Source organism: Lontra canadensis, unplaced genomic scaffold (genome assembly GCF_010015895.1).
Source record: "Lontra canadensis isolate GAN:19392208 unplaced genomic scaffold, GSC_riverotter_1.0 scaffold100, whole genome shotgun sequence".
Lineage (NCBI taxonomy): Eukaryota > Metazoa > Chordata > Mammalia > Carnivora > Mustelidae > Lontra > Lontra canadensis.
Genome location: NW_022631094.1, coordinates 5307501 through 5328166, shown reverse-complemented (window position 1 = coordinate 5328166; position 20666 = coordinate 5307501). Strand labels below are relative to the sequence as shown.

The 20666-nt window shown below is 40.6% G+C and overlaps 1 protein-coding gene across 16 annotated transcripts in view; it reads left to right on the top strand.

Moving 5' to 3' along the window:
- The window catches only part of PARD3 (par-3 family cell polarity regulator), a 649759-nt gene that overhangs the window by 104567 nt on the left and 524526 nt on the right, over positions 1-20666 (top strand). For all 16 annotated transcript variants that reach the window (XM_032837827.1, XM_032837836.1, XM_032837840.1 and 13 more), the window contains exon 2: positions 8556-8657. In XM_032837827.1, coding sequence (XP_032693718.1) covers positions 8556-8657 — 102 coding nt within the window. The remainder of the gene's footprint in view (positions 1-8555; positions 8658-20666) is intronic.

The window sequence follows — 20666 nt, the reverse complement described above, 5'->3', positions numbered from 1 at the left end:
TCAGAAGATACAGTGTGAATGTCTAGAGCCAGCTCTGGGAGTCGGAAGATACACTGTAAATGGGGGCTCTTGGTCCTGACATGGCACAGCATGCCCGTGGCATTTCTTTTGGCAGTTAGGAGAGTACAAGTCTGTGTTTGTTGACTGTGGTCTCTGAGGATCTCTTGTTTAATTTTTTTCTCTTATCTAACAGGGTTATTACCTTTATTTTTTATACATTACTTACACAACATGGTGCATTGTTCTTTGTTCCATGCAAAAAAAAAAAAAAAGATGATGGTTCCTGCCGTCAAGGAACTTAACTAGAGATAAACAAACAGCACAAATATGTGGTCGAGATAAATACTTGGAGGTTGGAGTGCATTTCACAGAGGAGGTGGTTTCTGATCTCCATTTGAGAGGACATATACAAGCCACATAGTTGGAGGTGTGGGGATGAAAGTTGTTCCAGGCGTGGAATTGAATGAAAAAACTTAAGGGCTAACTAATTCACAGAACTGATATTTATTGAGTATTTACTCTGTCTCAGGCACTGTTCCTAGTGATTGGTTTTATCAGTGAGGAGAGCAGTTGAAGGCCCAGATGTGGTGTTGAGAACTGTCTGGAAGGACTGATGGACTGTGATGGGAGCCAAGGGAAGTCTGGAAATGCAGCCTTGGGAGGAGTGGGTGCTTGGACAGGGATGTTGGATTTTAACCTTTTGGAACGTCGTGAGTCAGTGCAAATGACTCCTGTCACAAGACAGGGACATGATGAAATGGGTATTTCATGAAGATAGTTATGCAGCAAGATGCAGGACAGGAATGAAAAGGTTGGAGTCTAGAAGCATTAAGATGAGTTGGAAAGTAATTAGATTATTCAGGACAAGAGATGAAAGGAAGAAGTACATCTATATGGTTATCATAGGAAGTGTGTATGTGTGTGTGTGTGTGTGGTAACCATTTTTAAGGTGTAGTAACTAACATCTGATTTAAGAAGTGTGGGTGAGGGACGCGTGAGTGGCTCAGTCAGTTAAACATCTGCCTTTGCTCAGGTCATGATCTCAGGGTCCTGGGATCGAGTTCCGCATTGGGCTCCTTGCTCAGTGGAAAGCCTGCTTTTCCCTCTGCCTGCTTCACCCTGCTCATGCTCTGTCTCTCTGACAGATCAATAGAATCTTTAAAAAAAAAAATGTGGGTGAAAACATTAAACCCATGAATTTATGACGTGATATGTAATAATACGTAAAAGAAATTCAAAGTATTTCAGCCCCCACGCGGCCTCAATTCTAAACCACAAATTTTGAGTTCTCAGACTCTGGTGTGCATTTGGATCACCTGGAGGGCCTGTTAAGACACAGGTTGCTGGGCCCTGCCCCGCCTTGAGAAATTCTGATTCAGTAGGGCCAGGTGGAGCTCCCGAATGTTAGCATTTCTGGCTAGTTCCCAGGCGATAATGCAGGAATGAACTACTTTGAGAACCTCAGCTTTAAATCATGGATGAGATTAGAAAATGTAATACAGTGTTTAGGTGGGTGGCTTTTCAAACTTTTTTTTAACAAAAACTTTTTATTCGAAGAAATATGTTGTATACCTCTCCATTATGCAAAATATAAAGAGGTTGGGAAGAGGGGCGGTAACCAGAGGACAGCCACTCTAATGCTCCCGTTTGAAAAGAATCCACGTGGGTCTGAGAAAGGCTGGGACATGAATCAGCGGAAGCCGCCTGGGGTCCTGGCCAACAGCTTTACTCACTGTGACCTCTTTTCAGCAGCTTAGGATCTCTGCGGCTCAGTTTTCTCATCGAAAGCAAGGATCATAAACCCTCTTACCACATTGGATAATGCACGAGTGTGAGTGTGTTTTTTAGGATTGTAAGGCATAATGCAAATATACTGGTGGTGACTGCCTTCTTATCCTTGTCCTGGTGCCATCCCAAGCCAGCCCCCTATCCCTCCCCGCTTTCCTCTGTTTCTGTGGAGTGGTGCAGAACTGGGGGAGCAGCCTTGACTCAGGCGATGTTGTGGAAGTTGTGTCAGAGTTAGAGGTCAGTAATGGGCAGATTGCCCATATGGCTGGGCTACAGTGTGACTCCGTAAGAGATTGTGTGCAGTTCTAATGAAACAAAATGCTAGAAAGTTACTTACATGTGGTTGGAATTCACCTTTGGTTTCATGCTGCTGTTTTCTTTTTTGACTGATGTAGTAAATGAAGCCAGTCACCTTCAGGGAAGTCATCAGGGTTGTGGCTGCTCTGTGTTAGGTGTGGAGGTGCAGTGGTGGTATGTGTGTTGGGTGTGGTTTGGGATGGAAAAGTGGGAAGCAGGGGAGTGCACTTGGCATGGAATATTAGATCTTCCCTTATTGCTATGGAGGCCACTGTTCTATCGTTGAACATCAGCTGTGCTTTCTGACCACCTGTATTTTCAGGTCTTGTTAAGAAAGCAACAGAAAAATCTGTTTAATGCAACATTTGTTACAACAAAATTGAAAATAGGTCCTTTGGTTTGAATTTATACTAAAAGCTAGGCATTTTTGAAATGGAGCTGATTAGATAAATTCAAAACTGTGTATACCCCTTCTTGAAATTCCAATGATTCATTTTTTTAAAAAGAGAACTATAAAATGTATTCTAAAAAATGTTTTGTTTTGGGTTTAAGTAAATTAGATAGACTTAACCAAGGGAATCGAGAATGTGGCCTAATTTCTATCCATCGTGCTCTTCTTTTGACTTTAAAAGCGAAATGTTTTTTGTTTGTTGTATCACGGACTGACCTCATTTGTCTCGGCTGCGTAATTATCCCCTGGCTAATAGGACTGATGGATGCTCACTTCAAGCTGCGTGCTGTGCCTGTTATTTTCAGGAACTTTTCGTGCCGTTTCTCCCCAGTCTTTTTGTTTTCCAACATTATGGATGTGCATAGTCAGATTTTTAGGAAAAGAGCCATACCTGCTCCCTGAGAGATGGCCTTTTTCAATTCTTGCACTTGATTCTTTTGATACTACCTCCATATTTCTGTGTCAACTGCTTATATTGCTTTTTGTTGCCGTTGTCATGTTTTTGATTTAATATGGAACATTTAAGCCAGTTTCACTGCCCCACATGTGCCTTGCCCCCTCTCTTGCAGCCACTTCTTGGGTCTCTGTTTCTGTCTGGAGAGAGAGGTTTCGCGCTCTCAGTCTCTCTCTTTCTCTCTCACACACATACATGTACATGCACACACACTTTCTTCCCTCCAAAGTAATTGTAAATTTGATTAAGTATTTGATGTACCCATTATTTTCATTATTAAAAGCTGCTCAGAGCTGAACTGTGTGTGATAGATACATTGGGGACATTTTCCTGTAACTTTGTGGTTTCCCTGGAACGAACGATACTTTTTCCTTTGTTTGGTCTTCTGTGAATTTACAACCAATTCTAGTCCAGCTCAGCCAGTTGTTAAAAAGTAACATCTTGGCATGTTTAGTTACAGTGGGTACTCTCAGCTTCTTGAAGACCTCTCCTTTGGAGCTTCTGGCCCACTTCCTTGAGGACCGGTCACCTTCCGCCCCTGGTGCCCCACTGATATCCGGGCTCAGCCTCACGTTATTCTGGGAATTAATTCTCTTCTATGTTATGTCCCCTATTCTCATACGCCATGCCATCTTCATTCATGGTTTATTTCCTTGGAACACATCTTTGAGCACTTTCCCGAGAAAGGTGCGGAGAGAGTAATTTTTGGAGAAATAGCATTTCTAAAACATTTTTTTCTACCTTTGCACTTTACTGATGGCTGTTGGGTGAGGTGTAGTATTCTTGCCTGGGGACCATTTCTCTTAGGCATTTTGAAGACAGTGTACCATTGTCATCTGGATTCTAGTGTTGCTCTCTAGAAGGCCAAACTCATTCTGATTCCTTATCCATTCATTATATAGTACTTGTATTTTACTTTCTGGAATGTTTTTGTTTTATCTTCTGCTTGTCTCTTCTGTTCTGATGTGCCTTGGTGTGTGCCTGTTCTTTGTTTGTTTTTGTTTTTGGTTTTGGTGTGTTCCTGTTTTCATAATTTGTGTTGGGTTCTCTACAGGCCTTTTAATATGGAAACTCCTGTCATTCTGGGGAACTAACTTGATTTTTTCCCCCCTGTTTTCCCAGTTTTCTTTTTCCTAGAGCTTCTATGATTCAGTGGCTTGACTTAACTTGATTCGCGTTCTGTTTTATTACCTGCTTTTATCTTCTTTTTTTCCTTTACTTTCTGGGGCGATTTTTTCACTTCCTCTCCAATCTTCTAATGATTTTTCACTTGATGTGGTTTTAACTTCTAAGAGGCTTTTGTTTGGCTTTCCTCTCTGTTTTTTTCCTTTCCTCTTTCCCTGTGTTTTCATTTTCCTTTGCTACCTGGTTGTACCATCATCTGAACTCTCCTGGGTATCAGTGATGGATTTTTTACAACCATCTTCTTTTTATACAGCCTGTTTTTCTCGGTGTCTTTTCTATTTGTTTCGGCCTTTGCTCCATCCTTGGGTTTTCCTCGGGGTCTGTTCCTTGCCTGCTGGCTGAGTAAGGGGTGTTAACTCGAACACAGACCCTAGAGTGTAGGCAAGGGCTCAGAAGCTGAGGTGCACAGGAGGGGCACCTGGCTGGCTAGATTCCTCTGGCCCTTTGCTCTTCAGGTGGTCAGATGCCCAGGGAGAGATTGTCCAGGCTCTTGTCTAGGTGGCTTGACTCCAGCTGCCTGTGTTCCGGGAACACATGGAAGCAGAGAGCAGGATTTCTCCACTCAGTGTGAAAATGTTCACTCATCCCCCCGTCCCACCCCATTTTCAGAGATCTCTGCAGTATAAGCCTCCAGGAAGCTGCTGGGGCCGTCCCAGTGCTGTGTGCAGCCAGGACGGAAACTGGGCTTTGCTGCTTAAAGAGAATTTCAGCCGATTCTGCGGTTTTTCTTCCCATGTTCATTCCTGTCTTCTGAGGTACTTGGTTTCCCCAATTCCAGAGCGGCTTAGGGCTCTCCTGAGGAGGTCATGTTGCTGCCTGGTTTCCCACGCAGTCCGGCACGGGGTTCACTCTCTTGCGTCCGCTCCACATGTGATCATTCCCACCCTCCTGCCGCTCTGTTACCCTTGTTTCTCTCTGTTCTCTTTGCTTTTGTGGGGATACAAATACAAATACCTTGAAAAATACCTAACGACTGTAGTTTCCGGGGGGGTTCAGGACGGGGGAGGCCGAGTACACGTGGGTCTCTTCGGTAGGATGTTTTTACCTTCCGTTTCTGTTGCGTGGCCCATTTTGTGCTCCCAGTTTAATGAATAAACCGTGCCCCTCCTCCCTGCCTGTTCATACCTGTCCTTCAGCTCAGAATGATCTCTTGTGTTCGTCCTTCCTCCAGCCTGCTCATTAGAAGCCTTTCCTGAATCTTTCCACGCAAAAGTAATCTTTCCTTCCTCTGAACTCAAAGCATTTTTACGTCTGTTTTTCTTATGACGCATGGTCTGCCTCCTTTGACTTTTTGTTTATGTCTTATCTGATAAATTTTAATTTCTCACAGAGGGCATCGGTGGTTGGTTTTGCTCTCATCCTGTGTTTTGCAAGTAGTAATTAATTTTCAAATTAACACGAGTTTTCAGTTATCTTTTTGTAGTCTTATATTTACATATATATTCTCATTTGAAAATCTGACAGGATATAGACCATTGCTGTACGCATGGTCACTGCAAAGAGCAGGCTACCACCGTTTCCAGTGGCAGATACTTTTCTTGAAGCTTATGTGGGTGTAAGATAGGCAGAGGCTGTGTGTTCCACAGGTCACAGCTTACGGAAGCTCATGGCTGTGTTGCATAATGCGATGATGCTTTCTGTAGAGCTGGAAGGATTTCTTTGAGGGGCCAGTCTTTCATTAGGATTTCCCCCATACTGTTTGCTCTTATTGTGTCCTGGAATAGAGTGGGCAACACCTTTCATTGCAACTTGCATTTTTTTCAAATTACACACCTGTGCTTTCATTCTCATCTGGTCTTAGAAATGGTTCCTCTACCTCTTTGTCTCCAGCCTTAGGCCAGGTCCCGGCTCCTATTCTTAGCCTGGGTGAGAAGCAGTGATTCTTTCTGTGGTTTTGTCCCTGGATTTCTTCTCGGTGGTTGGCTTCATCCTTGGGGACCCTTGTCTGGCCGGGACATTTGCTTCTTTGTAGCTCTGTCTTCATCCCCTTGATGAATATCATTCCTTGTTTCTTGCTCGTGTGTGAGGGATTTTTGGTTGTCAGAACATAAAACTATTGTTCGGTGTTTAGATCTTTGGTTATTTTAAATGAACTAATCCCGAGTGAGACAGATTCTTTTTTAAATTGAGTGTTATGTCATGTTGGTTTTTAAACCTCATAACAGGTGTATTTATTGTAGAATTAGTGTTTATTGGTATTTTTAAAAGTGCCTTATCACAACTTTTTGTTCAGTTACATTTCTAAGTTTCTATAGCTGGGACAACAATGGTTTCTGCTATTAACATTTCAAAGTTTTTAGGGTGAACTACCAAAGTAGAATCAACAAACACACTCTGACTTTTTAAGAAAAGTTTTCCTTATAGGTTCTTCACTATTCCATTGAAAATACAGCAGATCCTCTGTTTATTGAGAGAGAATTGTGTTGATGAAAGCTGCCAGTTAAAATCTGAGAGAGGCTACTGTTTGAAGGAGCTGTATTTCTCAGTGGCAAAAATGTCCTTCCTGGATTTTATACTCTTGTGGGAAGAGGTCATTTTTATGTGCCCTGTTTAGATCTGTGGGGTGTGTGTGTGTGGTTATGCTCTCTTGGAATTAGTGCTGATTTCCTTCTTGGTTTTTTCTCTCCAGACAGTTTCTGTTTAGCACGTATTATGGAGTGGCATTTAATAAGTGCTGTCCTGATAAATGTTCTGACATGGTGTTGTCATGGCTACTTGGCCATAGTTGACCATAGAATCAGGACCCTTCTGGAGAGAGGAGACAACCGAATCTCAGTAATTCTGAGATTACTGATCTTGTCTAATTACAGGCCTTGATCAGATAGTTGAAAGATTATAAGCCAGGTTTACAGAGTATTTGAAAGGGCAGGGGAATGATTACTATATAACATTCTGCTGATAGACCAAGGCTGATGAGTCTTGAGAATGGACCATTGCATTAAACAATATGGAGACTGTTGGTAACGTTAATGGACATTTTTGAGTGTGTGGTGGGGAGGAAACTTCATTGGAACAGGATTATGAGAGAAGAAGAATGTGAAACAACATATCTGTTAATAATTTTGCCTTAAAGAGAGTTAGAGAGTTGGTAGAGTGACTGAAGAGTAAAATAGGGTCAACGGAAAGTTTTATACAATTATTTTAGCCTGTGAAAAAAAAATACAGTATTAACAGCTTTTAAAGACTCAGCATTTACATCTGAGTACTATTTTCCAAAGTACTATGGTTTTTAGAATCATTAACAGTGAGACTGGAGATAGACTTCTAAACTGTTTTGGGGGCTTTCTGGTCAGGAAGAAAGGTGATGACTGAGGTGTGTCATGAGGGGTGAGAAGGGTTAGACTGGACGATAAGGTGAGGCCCTGCGTAGAGGAGGCACTGGGCCTCCACGGTGGGCGGGGGGGACAGTTACGCAGGACTTAATACAGGCGGGGTGTGAAAGGGGAACTAACTGTGGTGGAGAAAGGCTAGAACATAGCAGGTCCTGAAATAGAAAAGTCAAGGGGTTGAGAAAATTGTTAGGAGGAAATTTATTTCAGAGGAGTAGCTCCAAATGTTATAGAAAAGCTGTTAGGTTATGATCTCATATGGAGAGTGTGGGGAGGATAGGGAAGCAAGAAGAGGTTTTTATAAGCCACATTTTAGAGGTCAGTCTGCTTCATTGTGTGCTAAAAGGGTTTTAGAAATGAAAGTTAATATTTTAGTTGATTAGATCTTCCTACAGCTTTCTTGGGGAGTGGGGAGCAGAGGGCAGGATGACTCTGTTCTAACTGGCTAGGGAATGATGGTTGGGTGCAGCTTTCTTTATTCTCCCCCAGGATATTAATTATACCTGATTACCCTTGGAGGATTAATACCTTTTGGTAAGGAAGAGTAAGAGTGTGGTTTGTTTGGGGAATTTGTTCTTTGATGGCTCACTGGAGCACTATTGGAACCATAGCAACAGGTGTCCTAAGGACTCTGGACAACATTGTAATCTCGGAATCATGCAGAGTAAGGCTCTAGAATGAAGACGGATGCCACAGCATGTGTGTGTGTGCATGTGCGTGAGAGAGAGAGAGAGGGAGAGATGTATTTTTACAAACTTAGTCTCTGTGGATGACCAGTTTGAGTACTGACTCTCCTTTGAAAGAAGTCCAGATAAATGTGGGTGCAGAGTAACTACATGCTATTTGCATTAGTAGTTTTTATGGTAATGTTTAATAATTTTGAGAAGTAGTGTCTGAGCTGCATTCTGAGCACTGAGAAAGTGACAAGATTGGTAATTCAGCATTTTTTAAACAAGCGTTTTTAGTAAGTGTTCTGTTTTAGTGATTCTCAGGTGTTAAACATTCTTTTGGTTATGTAACTTCCTACATTTGATGTTTCTCTTCTCTACAGGATCCAAACTACTGGATACAGGTGCACCGACTTGAACATGGAGATGGAGGAATACTAGACCTTGATGATACCCTCTGTGATGTAGCAGACGATAAAGACAGAGTGAGTTCAAATCCAGGGAAGCCATTCAGGATGCATTTAGTGAAGAAGGGGGGGTGGTTAGGTGGGAGTACTTCCCTTTCTAATTAGAAACTTACTTTAAAGAACATTTGGGTCACTCCTTTTTATATATATATATATATATATATATATATATATATATATATAAAAGATATATATATATCATATATATATATACATATATATATGATATATATATATATAAAAGATATATATATATATATATACATATATATATATATAAAACAAGTATTGTGAGTCTTCACTATACTGAATTCTACGGTATATTGCTTTTCTTGACACCTGGGCTTTATTAAGATTACTATGTTACAGAATTTTAAATTTCCAACTTTTCGAATGGAATTCTCTTTAAAAGTTTCTCCTGCCATTTTTTCCTTTGTCTTAACCAAACTGACCCCCTTTCTTGACAACTGAGGTCTGTTTCTGTGTGTGATAACGCAAGGTCTCTGAGTTCTGACCTGAGCACTGGCCCGTCCCAAAGTAGGCATGGGCAGTGCTCTACCTGGCTCCCCAGGGAGTGGGTGCATCTCAGGGAGCAGGGGCGTCCCAGGGAGCAGGTGCATCCCAGGTAGTAGAGGCGTCCCAGGGAGCAGAGGCATCTCAGACATCCTCCCTGGATGCGCTCTGTGTTCCAAAAGCCACGCTTTTCTTGGTGTTGCTCTTGGGGAGCTTTTAGACTGTAGGACCATCCTCCGTGTCCTCTGATTTCGGCATCACGAATGGGACCACTCCCAAGCACATCATTGTTCACTTGCTCTCACCCTTTTTCCTGCTCTTTGAGGGAATGAGGAGGAGAAGTGACACTCAGTATTTTAGGAATTTGTGACAGAATATTTGGCTTTGCATGTAGATGATTATTGTCGTGGGGTTATGGGGCTGGAGCAGACTTTGGCCACAGCCTTGTTTGTGTTCTGGTCATGATGAAGTTATGGAAGGGCTGCTAGCTGCACACGTCGTGTGTCGTCATGTGTGTCATGGCACAGGATAGGTTAAGCCAGCGGTCACATCATGGGGTTGGGGGATGGTGAAGCTATCTCAGACTCACTCTGGTTCTTCCCGGGGAGCTCTCTCCCTCCCTGTCTCTGCCTTCCTCCCACTGCCCACCTTCCTCCTCTCCCCACAACCCAATTCTCTTTCTCCCCCTTCCCCTCCATTCGTGTTACTGACCCTTGGCGTCACCCTCCCTCCATGCCTGTACTTGGCTGGGAGATGGCCGAGCACGGCTGTCTTGTCTTCTCGGCTTCTGCTTTCCCGACAGCGCAGTGCCTCATTCCGAACTGGCAGATATCCTCTATGTTTTCTTGAAATCTTGAGGAAAATGAAAAATCCCAGATACGAAATAGTGTGTCAATTCAGGGAGCTTTGATTCACTAGCACATGCCATTGTGGAGTTTGTCCCGTGTAGCTCCTGCATCGATCAAAAATGCAGAACTGTTCTGCCCGTGTCGGACTTGCTGCTCTTTCTCTTGGCGTCACTTCTCCTTTTTGGGCTTTTCAGTGAGCTGGGTGTAAGGTGACTCTCAGATCCTTTTCCTGCCATCCACTTACCTAGAAACTTAAATTACAGTCAATTTATTGGTGTGGTTCAACTTCAAAGCTTAAAGCAACTCTCGGTGTTTATGAAGAATTCAAACAGGTGCCCTTGCGCAGCTCTAATATTACAAAGAGATGAACTCATGTTATGTTAATCTTTCAATATTTTCCCTTCCCCTTCCTTGTTTTCTTTCTTTTTCTTTTTTTGGTTGCTTTTTCTAATATAAAAATACTGTAGCTCCTGGTGAAGGAAAAGAAGCACATAAAGAAGGAAATAATCACCTGACGCTGCTGCCCAGAGCTCAAACCTGGTGTTGCTTAAGTGGGTTTGGTGGCCTGACTCTTCTCTTGGCTCAAATACTGACACGGACTTTCTTTAAAGTAGAAAGGATTGAACAGTGGCCTGCTTTTTCTCTTTGAGTTGATTATCAATATATTTCCATACCCATTAACCATGGCCGTGCCAGCCTAGCTGTGTACGGCGTTTCGTTCTTTTTTTTTTTTTTTTTTTTTAATTTATTTGACAGACATCACAAGTAGGCAGAAAGGCAGGCAGAGAGAGACAGGAGGAGGAGGCAGGCTCCCCGCTGAGCAGAGAGCCCGATGCGGAACTCGATCCCAGGACCCTGAGATCATGACCTGAGCCGAAGGCAGAGGCTTTAACCACTGAGCCACCCACGTGCCCCACGGCGTTTCGTTTTATGGTTTGGTGTAGTCGTTGCTGTTCTTATTTTGGATACTTAGATTACCGTGGAGAAGGCAGAGGTGGCCATTGGTGTACTTTCGCCTTTGGCGTTCTTGCATTCTGAGCAGCAGAGATGAGCGTGCCTGGATTTCTCCACCTGTGTTTCCTTTTTGACTGTGTACAGACAGGCTTTGCCGCAGATGGGTACCATCCTGTTCACATGTTGTGCCTTTCGATAGAGTGAATCAGAATGTTTTAAAGATTGTCTCTGCGGTTGGCCGAGCTCTGGTGTGTTGCTTGGGATAACCTGCTGTGGACTTCGGTTTGCTGGGTGGGTAGGATGGGGGGCTGTTCCCTGTCTCAGTGCTCGAGAACATGGAGCTCAGAGGACTCGTGCACACGGCACCTGCAGTCCTGCTCTGTGGGTTCACGGAGTATAGGTTACAGTTTCTCACTGTCCGTCCTAGCGCCTCAACTATTAACCTAATAGTTAATTGTGTTTAAAGAAGATTATTATTTTTAGTTGCTGAGTAACAAATTACCCCAACGACCTAAACAATAGTATCAACCACCTTAGCAGTGTGCATGTTTTAGATAGGTAGAATACTGAGATGTAGATGTTCAGCAGTAGGATTTTAAAAAAAAATCTTTGGAAATGCACTATTATTTTAGGCTCAGTATATGGCATTTTGGGTGGATGTTCCATGTGTATTTGAAAATAATGTGTATTCTGCAGTTGTTGGATTGTGTGTTCTGTACAGATCAGTTAGGTAAAGGTGGTTGATGCTATTGTTTAGGTCTTTGGGGTAATTTGTTACTCAGCAACTGAAAATAATAATCTTCTTTAAACACAATTAACTATTAGGTTACACACACAAATGGAAGAAGAAGCAAATTATCTTCTAAAATAGTTGCTATTAAAATCAGAGGTATTTTATTTTTCCATTTTTAAAGATTTATTTGAGAGAGAGAGAGAGAAAAAAGAGAGAACGAGGTGGGGAGGGACAGAAACACAGGGAGAGAATCTCAAGCAGACTCTTACTGAGCTTGGAGCCCCACGTGGGGCTTGATCTCATGGCCTGGAGATCTTGACCTGAGCTGAAATCAGGAGTCAGATGCTTGACTGACTCTGCCACCGAGGCACGCCTGAAGGACAATGTTTTAAATATTAGTAAATGAAGTAAGTTTTCAGGGAGTTTTATATCATGCAGATTAAATTCAGTTTCCAAATAGAAAAATGTTAGAGAATACCATGTATTGCAGACTGAAAGAACTTTTAAATTATTGTTTGATTTGTTCAGAGATACTTACTTATTTTTTATTTTTTGTGTTTATGTTCAGAAATCTTTATATATATATGTATATATATATACACATATATATATGTATATATGATCAATTTAAGTTTTTGAATGAGCTTCTTGGAGGACCCATTTGAAGTTGTAACTGTAAAAATATACGTATATGATTAAGAATCCAGACTGTCCACACTCACATTCATGGTATTGTCAGATGCATTATTGAGACCGAAGGGTTGCATATAGTCAGTTTTATGGCTCCTCTCCATGGCTTTGAAATTTGACTCGGATTTAATCATCCTGGAGTGTTTTCAAGTATTTTTGGCAGCTACTCTTGAGTAAGGATTTTGACACCTGTTTTTTTTTTTTTAGGTTAAAAAAGACATTACAGTTCTCTTACACAATAAAATTGCTCTAAAAAGTGTCCTGTTTAATGAAAATCCCCTGGTCATGTTTAAAATGCAGATAGATACTTAGCCTGGGGAAATAAGGTCTCCATTAGCCAGGCCTGGGCATCTGCATTTTATAAACAGTCCAGGTGGTATTTGGGCTCACTGAACTTTGAAACCATGGTTTAGTGGCCCTGCCATCAGTGTCTGTAATGGGGCAATTTCTTTCAAAGCTGTAAATTACAGGGGAACCTGGGTAGCTCAGTTGGTTAAGCATCTACCTTTGGCTCAGGCATGATACCAGGGTCCTGGGATCAAGCCCTGCATTGGGCTCCCTGCTCAGTGAAGAGCTTGCTTCTCCCTCTCCCTCTGCTGCTCCCCCTGCTTGTGTTCTCTCTCTGTCCGTCTCTCTCTCTGTCAAATACATAAAAACTAAAAAATAAGAATTAAAAAGGTGTAAATTATATACCAGATCACTGTGAATTTGTGAAATTTTGAAAAATTATTTTTCATAGATATTAGGATTAAGAGGCAACAATTTAAATGATAGCAAGAGAAGATTGAAGTACCTAATTAGTACCTAATTTGCTCATTATCCTTTAATTATTAGAGTTTCATGCACAGCACTGAGGAAGTTTTGTTTTGGTGCCTACATTGATTCCAATGGCCAGGATTTACCCAAGTTCATTCAAAATGGCCTTAGCATGTGTTGTCTTGGGTTCTCGGAGTAGGTTTGGTTTCATAAGATAGAATATTCTAGATCTACTTTGGGTATATAAATGTGCCTTGTTTTGTTTGTCCCTATTCTACATTGCTGCTTTCGAGTAAAAGGGAACAGAGAATCCAAGTGTGCACACGGTCATCATGTTTTATTTACTCTTAGTGTCTCATTCTCAGTTTTCTCCGTTGACATTTTGCCAAATGATGAAAAACTGAAATGGTTTCCATGTTATCTGTAGCACCTCTTAGAACAGCTGTTGTAATGTGTTTGTCTGTATGTGCTTTCCCGAGTGTCAAGCTGTTTCTTGTCTCAATTTCTTCCTGGTTTGGTCTTTGTTATCTGTTATTTATTATTATTTTAGTGAACTTTTCCTTGGTTCTCCTTAAGGAGGTCTAGGTCATTCCTGCTTTTCCTCTGTGTACTGCAGTAAAATTTGAAAATTCCAATTAGATTACAGTAGAAAAATGTTTTGTATTCACTTCTCTCCGCATGCCAGTCACCTGAGACCGATTGTGAGAACATTAAAACTGATTTTAGGTGCACTGCCCAAGAACTTAAAGCTGGGGGAAGTGTGCTTTTGTGTGTGTGATCAGCAAGAAGAAAGCCATTTCCATATGTTACCGTCTTCTTTTTCATACTTTTGGTGCTCCAGGTGCTTAGTTGCAAGCATTTCCTTTGTCATCCTCGGATGTAATTTTGTTTTGACCAGGAATGATGTCTTGTGTGCTATTTTTGTGATGACCTTGGGAAATACTTTTTTTTTTTTTTTTAGATTTTATTTATTAGAGGGAGAGGGCGGCGAGCATGGACAGTGGGGAGGGGGAGAGGGAGAGGCAGACTCCCTGATGAGTGGAGAGCCCCACATGAGGCTTGGTCCCAGGGCTGACCCCCAGATCATGACCTGAGCCAAAGGCAAATGCTTAACTGACTGAGCCACCCAGGCGCCAGGCGCCAGGGAATGTCTTCTACCATCTGCTCCTTGCTATTTGTGGAAGAAGGCTTGAAGGGAATAGTAATTTAAACTTTTTGGAAGTTTATATGAACTTGAGGAGTGGGAGCTGGAGGCCAGGTGGATTGTTGTGGAGACTGCTGGCTGCTGCTTTTTGGGAAGAACCCAGGGTTTCCTGGGGGACAGTTTGGCCAGTGTCCTCAGTTGGAAGCATGTTGAGAAAAGGAGACTTTAAAAATTTATTGGAATCATGGGCAAGCATTAATTTCTGCATGTTGGCTGAAGCTAGTGCTGAGGTATATATCACACATTTTCATCATTCTCCTAACTTAGAAACTGATGTAGTTTTGTGCTCTTGTGTTCACAATATTTCTGCCCCATCAGATGTCTGATGTTAGTATCATTGAAATGTGTAGTAATAAATTTTGCTTTTGAAATACATGTCTGGCACAACTTTCAGGCAAGGGACATGGTTTAGTTTTAAAAGTTCACTGTTTTCTACTGTTTTGGGTGTTATTTTTTGCTACCTAGGCATAACTCATTATTTTACTTGTTTTGGCATCAAGTTACTGAAAAATAATCAGGGTCCAGGGAGGTGACAGTAGGAGCGTATCTTGCTTCTCTGTGGAGAACGTGTGTACACATGTCCTTTAAAGGGGGCGTTATACATTCTGTGCTGTATTGATAATGTGGAAGAGAAGTACTCTTTTGTTTTTATTTATGCCGAAGACAGTCACATCTCTAGTTTTTAGATGAGAATGAAGAACGTATTTTTGTATCTGGAATAGTTTCTAAAACGTGAATAACCCTGAAGAATGAGCTCTGAAGAAATGGCTTGTTGCTTAAATTACAGCGAGAGCTCACAGCTCATAATTGAAACAAATCTAATTTTAATTTCTTTAAAGACTCAATCCTTCTCCTTACATAACACATTGCCAGGCGTGTGCCTGATAAGAGAAAGTTTTGAGATTTAAATTCCTTTGTTGTCAAGACTAGAACACTAAATTGCCGCATGAGGTCAGTTATTTTTTAGAATGTCCATATCCTGGAGGTAGGAGTGGGCTGAGGGGTTCCTAATAACCTCCTTTTCACCCTTTCCCCCCGCCCCCCCCACCTAATTTCTTGTTGACTTGGCCCGTGAATACATTCCTTTAGTTACCCCTAAACATGTGAGAGAATTTTTACACACTAGGATTTCAGAATAATGATGATGATAACAATAATAATAATAATTTTAAAAGGCAGCACATATAATAATTTCCTTTGAAAGATAATAAGACTTTTAGATAAAATATTATCTTATTTTAGACTTATTTTTAGTTATTTTAACTAATTTGCTGAGCACCTATTATGTGCCAGCCGTTATGCTCAGTGCTGTAATACAGTGTCAAACAAAAGGAGACACAGTTTGTCCTTTTGAGGTCCTCATGGGTTATCATGAGATACAGAATTAAACAATCACAGAAATGAAATTAAATGTAGAATTACCAACAAATAACGGTCTGAAGATAAGGAGTCATGCCACAAAAGGTGGCACAAAGCATTCTGACCAAGTCAGGATGAAGCAAGACTTGCCTAAAAGATATAGTCAGGCTGAATCCGCCGGATGGGTACGTGAAAATTGAGAGTGGTGTGTGATGAGATGAGTTCTCCGCTTGAGAACTGTGTCCCTGGCTGCAGTGGGAGGGTGAATGGATAGGAGCAGGGCAGACGCAGGGATCCTAGTGAGCGGGTGTTGCCAAGGGAGGTGTTAGCAATGGAAGTGGAGTATGTGATTAACTGGGGATTTTCTTATTTTGTTTTTAAATTTCTCCATAATTTTATGACTTCCTAGTTCCAGAATGAAGAAAGCATTAGGCAGTGTTACATATAACTGAGAATAGAGTCATCTTTTTAAACTTTAATGTGAATTGGCAGAGGGAAGGACTGATATAAAAGAGTTTGATGACTTGGAATTGAAATGATTTGTATTAAATAGACTTCATTAACTAGACGATTTCATTAATTTCCTCCTAAATGGATTTATTTTAGTTAGGCTCTAAAGAAAATATTTAAATTAAATGCTGAGCAGAGCACCACATGGCTAATTAATTAATTCAGAGAGGTGATTTCCCAACATTTAGATATTTTATGGGTACTGGTTTGCCCACAGCTCTTCGGTTTGTGGGTGGATGGGTTGGGGAGTGCAGGGCCAGGTGTAGCAGAGGTGTTGGTGGTGAGGAGTGCTTGTGGAAGGGAACAAAGAAGGGTGATTGGCCTCCTACATGGTCTGCCAATTGGAAAGGCTTCTCATAAGCATTTGGAGTTTTGAAGTTGGGAACAGCCTGTACAGTGTTGGCTGCTCATAGCTTTCCTAGGGAAAGCAGTCCAGACTTTGTTTGTCTGGGGCCACCCATAGTTTGGGAAGGTGGGGGACAATGTCTCACTCTTCTAGTTATCATATTAATTGTAGGCCAGGGCTTGGTTCTTGCTTTGCTGCACCTTTTATGTTGCTTCACCAAAGATGGGCATCTTGTTTAGGGGGATGAGAAGCCACATGGCCTGGATTTGGATCCCAGCTCCGTGATTACTTCATGAGCTTCAGAAATTACTTAATCTCTCTAACCTCAGTTTTCTCATTTCTAAATGGAGGATAGCGATTGTACTTACTTTGTGAGGCTGTGTTAAATTTGAGTTTAAACCTGGGGATTTGTATTAAAGATTCAGCACTCTTTAGCAAAAATAACACCCCGGTAAATGGTAATTACCATCATCATTTTTGGTCACAACACTACCACCATCGTCATTGAATTATGTTAACACTCATTCTTTTTTTTAAAAAATATTTTAAATTAATTATTTTTATTAACATGTAATGTGTTATTTGCCCCAGGGTTACAGGTTTGTGAATCATCAGGTTTACACACTTCACAGCACTTACCATAGCACATACCCTCCACAATGTCCATAACCCAACCACCCTCTACCTACCCTCCCCCCGCAACCCTCAGTCTGTTTTGTGAGATTGAGTCTCTTATGGTTTGTCTCCCTCCAGAGCCCATCTTGTTTCATTTTTCCTTCCCTACCCCCCACGACCTCCCCCACCCTGCCTCTCAAATTCCTCATATCAGAGAGACCATATGATAATTATTTCACTCAGCATAATACCCCCTAGTTCCATCCACGTCACTGCAAATGGCAAGATTTCATTTCTTTTCATGGCTGCGTAATATATATATATATATATATATATATATATATATATGCCACATCTTCTTTATCCATTCATCTGTTGATGGACATCAAGGTTCTTTCCATAGCTTGGCTATTGTAGACATTGCTGCTATAAACATTCGGGTACACGTGCCCCTTCGGATCACTACATTTGTATCTTTAGGATAAATACCCAGTAATGCAATTGCTGGGTCATAGAATAGCTCTGTTTTCAACTTTTTGAGGAAACTCCATGCTGTTTTCCAGAGTGGCCATACCAGCTTGCATTCCTACCAGTAGTGCAGGAGTAGTCCCCTTTCTCCGCATCTTCGCCAACACTCATTCTTTTAATACTCGTTTCTAATGATTTAAAAAAACAAATAGGCCATGTTACTTTGGGTATTTTTTAATGAAAAATATTCTATAATGTTTACTTGCATTTATGGTTTTTTTTGGTTTTGTTTTTTTACATTCCTATCAATTTGAAAATAGCTTGGTAATTATTACTCAGTAATACTTGTTGGAAGAAATACATTATTTTTTAATCCTTGACATTTGAGGATTTCCACTATACTGTCAATATGCATATTCTTCTGAACAGAAAAAAAGTGATCCCGGTTTCAATTTTTAGTGTTTGGGAGTCAACAAGGACTAGGTCATTAAAAAAAATAAAGCACAAATAGACTTGGCATCAAAAGCAAAGGCAACAAAACAAGTGGGAACACATCAAGTAAGAAAGCTTCTGCTCATCAAAAACATGAAAAGGCAGCCTATGGAATGGGAAAAAATATTTGCAAAACATTTATCTGATAAGGGTTAATATCCAAAATACATAAAGAACTCAAATCTTTCAAGAGCAGAATACCAAAGAATCCAATTTAAAAATGGACAGAGGAATTGAATAAACATTTTTCCAAAAACGTCATATAAATGGCTAACAGATATATGAGGAAGAGCTGCTCAACACATCAAGGAAATGCCAGTTAAAAGCACAGTAAGATATCACCTCCTACCTATCCGAATAGCTATGCTCAAAGGACAAGAGATAACCAACGTTGGTGAGGATGTGGAGCAAAGGGAGCGCTGGTGCACTGTTGGTGGCACTGAACTGGTGCAGCCACTATGAAACCAGTATTGGGGGTCCCTCAAGAAGTGAAAACTGGAACTACCGTATTATCCAGCAACCCCACTTCTGGGTATATTTCTAAAGAAAATCAAATCATTATCTCAAAGAGGTATCTGCACTCCCAGGTTTATTGCAGTATTGTTCATAGTAGCCAAGGTATGGAAAAAATCTAAGTGTCCATCAACAGATGAATGGATCGGGAAGATCTCACATCCGTGTGTGTGTGTGTGTGTGTGTGTGTGTGTAATGGAGTATCATTCAGCCATTAAAAGGGCATTTTGCCATTTATGATAATGTGGGTGAATCTCTTTGAGGGCATTATGTTAAGTGAAATAAGTCAGACAGAGAAAAACAATATATGTGTGTGACCTCACATATAGAATCTAAAAAAGGTGACCTCCTAGAAAGAAAGCCAGAATTATGGTTCCCAGGGCCTGGGAACTGGGAATAGAGGAATGGTATTGGTCAAAGGGTACAAACTTAAGATGAATAAATTCTGGGAACCTAGTATATGGCATAGTGATTATAGTTAGTAATGCTATATTAAATGTGAAAAGTTGCTAAGAGTAAATCTTAAATATTCTCACCACACAGAAGAGATGATAATTATGTGATGCAGTTATTAACTAATGCTAAGGTATTAATCATTTTGTAATATGTAGGTGTATCAAATTGACACATTAGACATCTTAAACTTACACAATGTTACATGTCAATTATATTGCAGTACAGCTCTCGGGCAGGCAGTGGGGAGGCAGGCCTTGTTTTTAGTCTTAAAACACTACCTGGTCAGCAATAACAATTCTCCAGAAAAATAGCACATCTCAAAACAAGCACTCCAGAATAAAAGCTACCAGACGCTGCTTTATAATAATATGCATCTTTGAAAATACCTAGTTTAAGTTTTCCTTTCATCTCTTGAATGAAATATGTAAAATTCAGCTTTTCATGTATATAATAAACCATTGTCACATAAAGGGGAAAAAAGGAGGAAGATTGGTAGCTGTTGATTTCTTCTTCTTCATTAAAATTTTCAAAGTAATTTTGGAGAAGTAATTATGTATGATAAAGAAGCTTATCCCATTCATTTATTCATTCACACAAGGATAGAAATCATGTGGAAAGTAGCAGATTCTTTTTTTTCTCCCGGAGTTTATATTGGAAGCAGAAGAAAATTGGCATGGCTTGTACCCTTTGATTCTACTAATGTAATTCCAGAATAAATCAACTAATAAAGCTAAAAATTGTTTTTTGGAACGTCAAAATAAAAAGCTTCTGCATATATGTGGTAAGAGTTTAACATCCAAACTAAATGAAGAACTCCTACAACTCAATAGCAAAAGAACAACCCCCCCAAACAAAAATAATGAAAAACAAACAAACAAAAAACCCAGTCAGATTAAAAAATGGGCAGAAGATCTAAATAGACATTTTCTAGAGAAAGACAACAGGTACATGAAAAGATGCCCCGTCTTATTAATCATCAGGGAAATGCAAATCAAAACCACAATAAGATGTCACTTCACATTTGTTAGAATGATGGTTATTAAAAAAAGATAACTAACAGGGTTGTTGAGGGTGTGGAGAAAAGGGAACCCCTTGTGCACTCTTTGTGGGGATGTAAATTGGTGCACTATGGACAAGGTATGGGAGTTCCTCAAAAAATTAAAAATAGAACTACCATGTGATCCAGCCATTTTACTTCTGGGTATTTATCTGAAGAAAACAAAAACAGTAATTCAAAAGCAGATATGTGACATGTTCGTTGCAGCATTATTTACAGTAACCAAGGCATGGGAACAGCCTAAAGTGTGCACTGATGGATGGATAAAGAAATGGTGGCATATATATATATAGGGGAATGTTACCCAACCCTAAAAATAGTGAAAATTTGCCATTTGTGCCAACATGGATGGACCTCAAAAGCATTATGCTAAGTTAGAAAAGGACAAATACCGTATGATCTCTCTTTGTATATGGAATCTGAGAAAAGGAAAAAACAACCGCTTACCCCCAACTTACAGATGCAGAGAATAGATTGGTGGTTACAAGGAGGGCAAGTGAGAATGGGTACTTT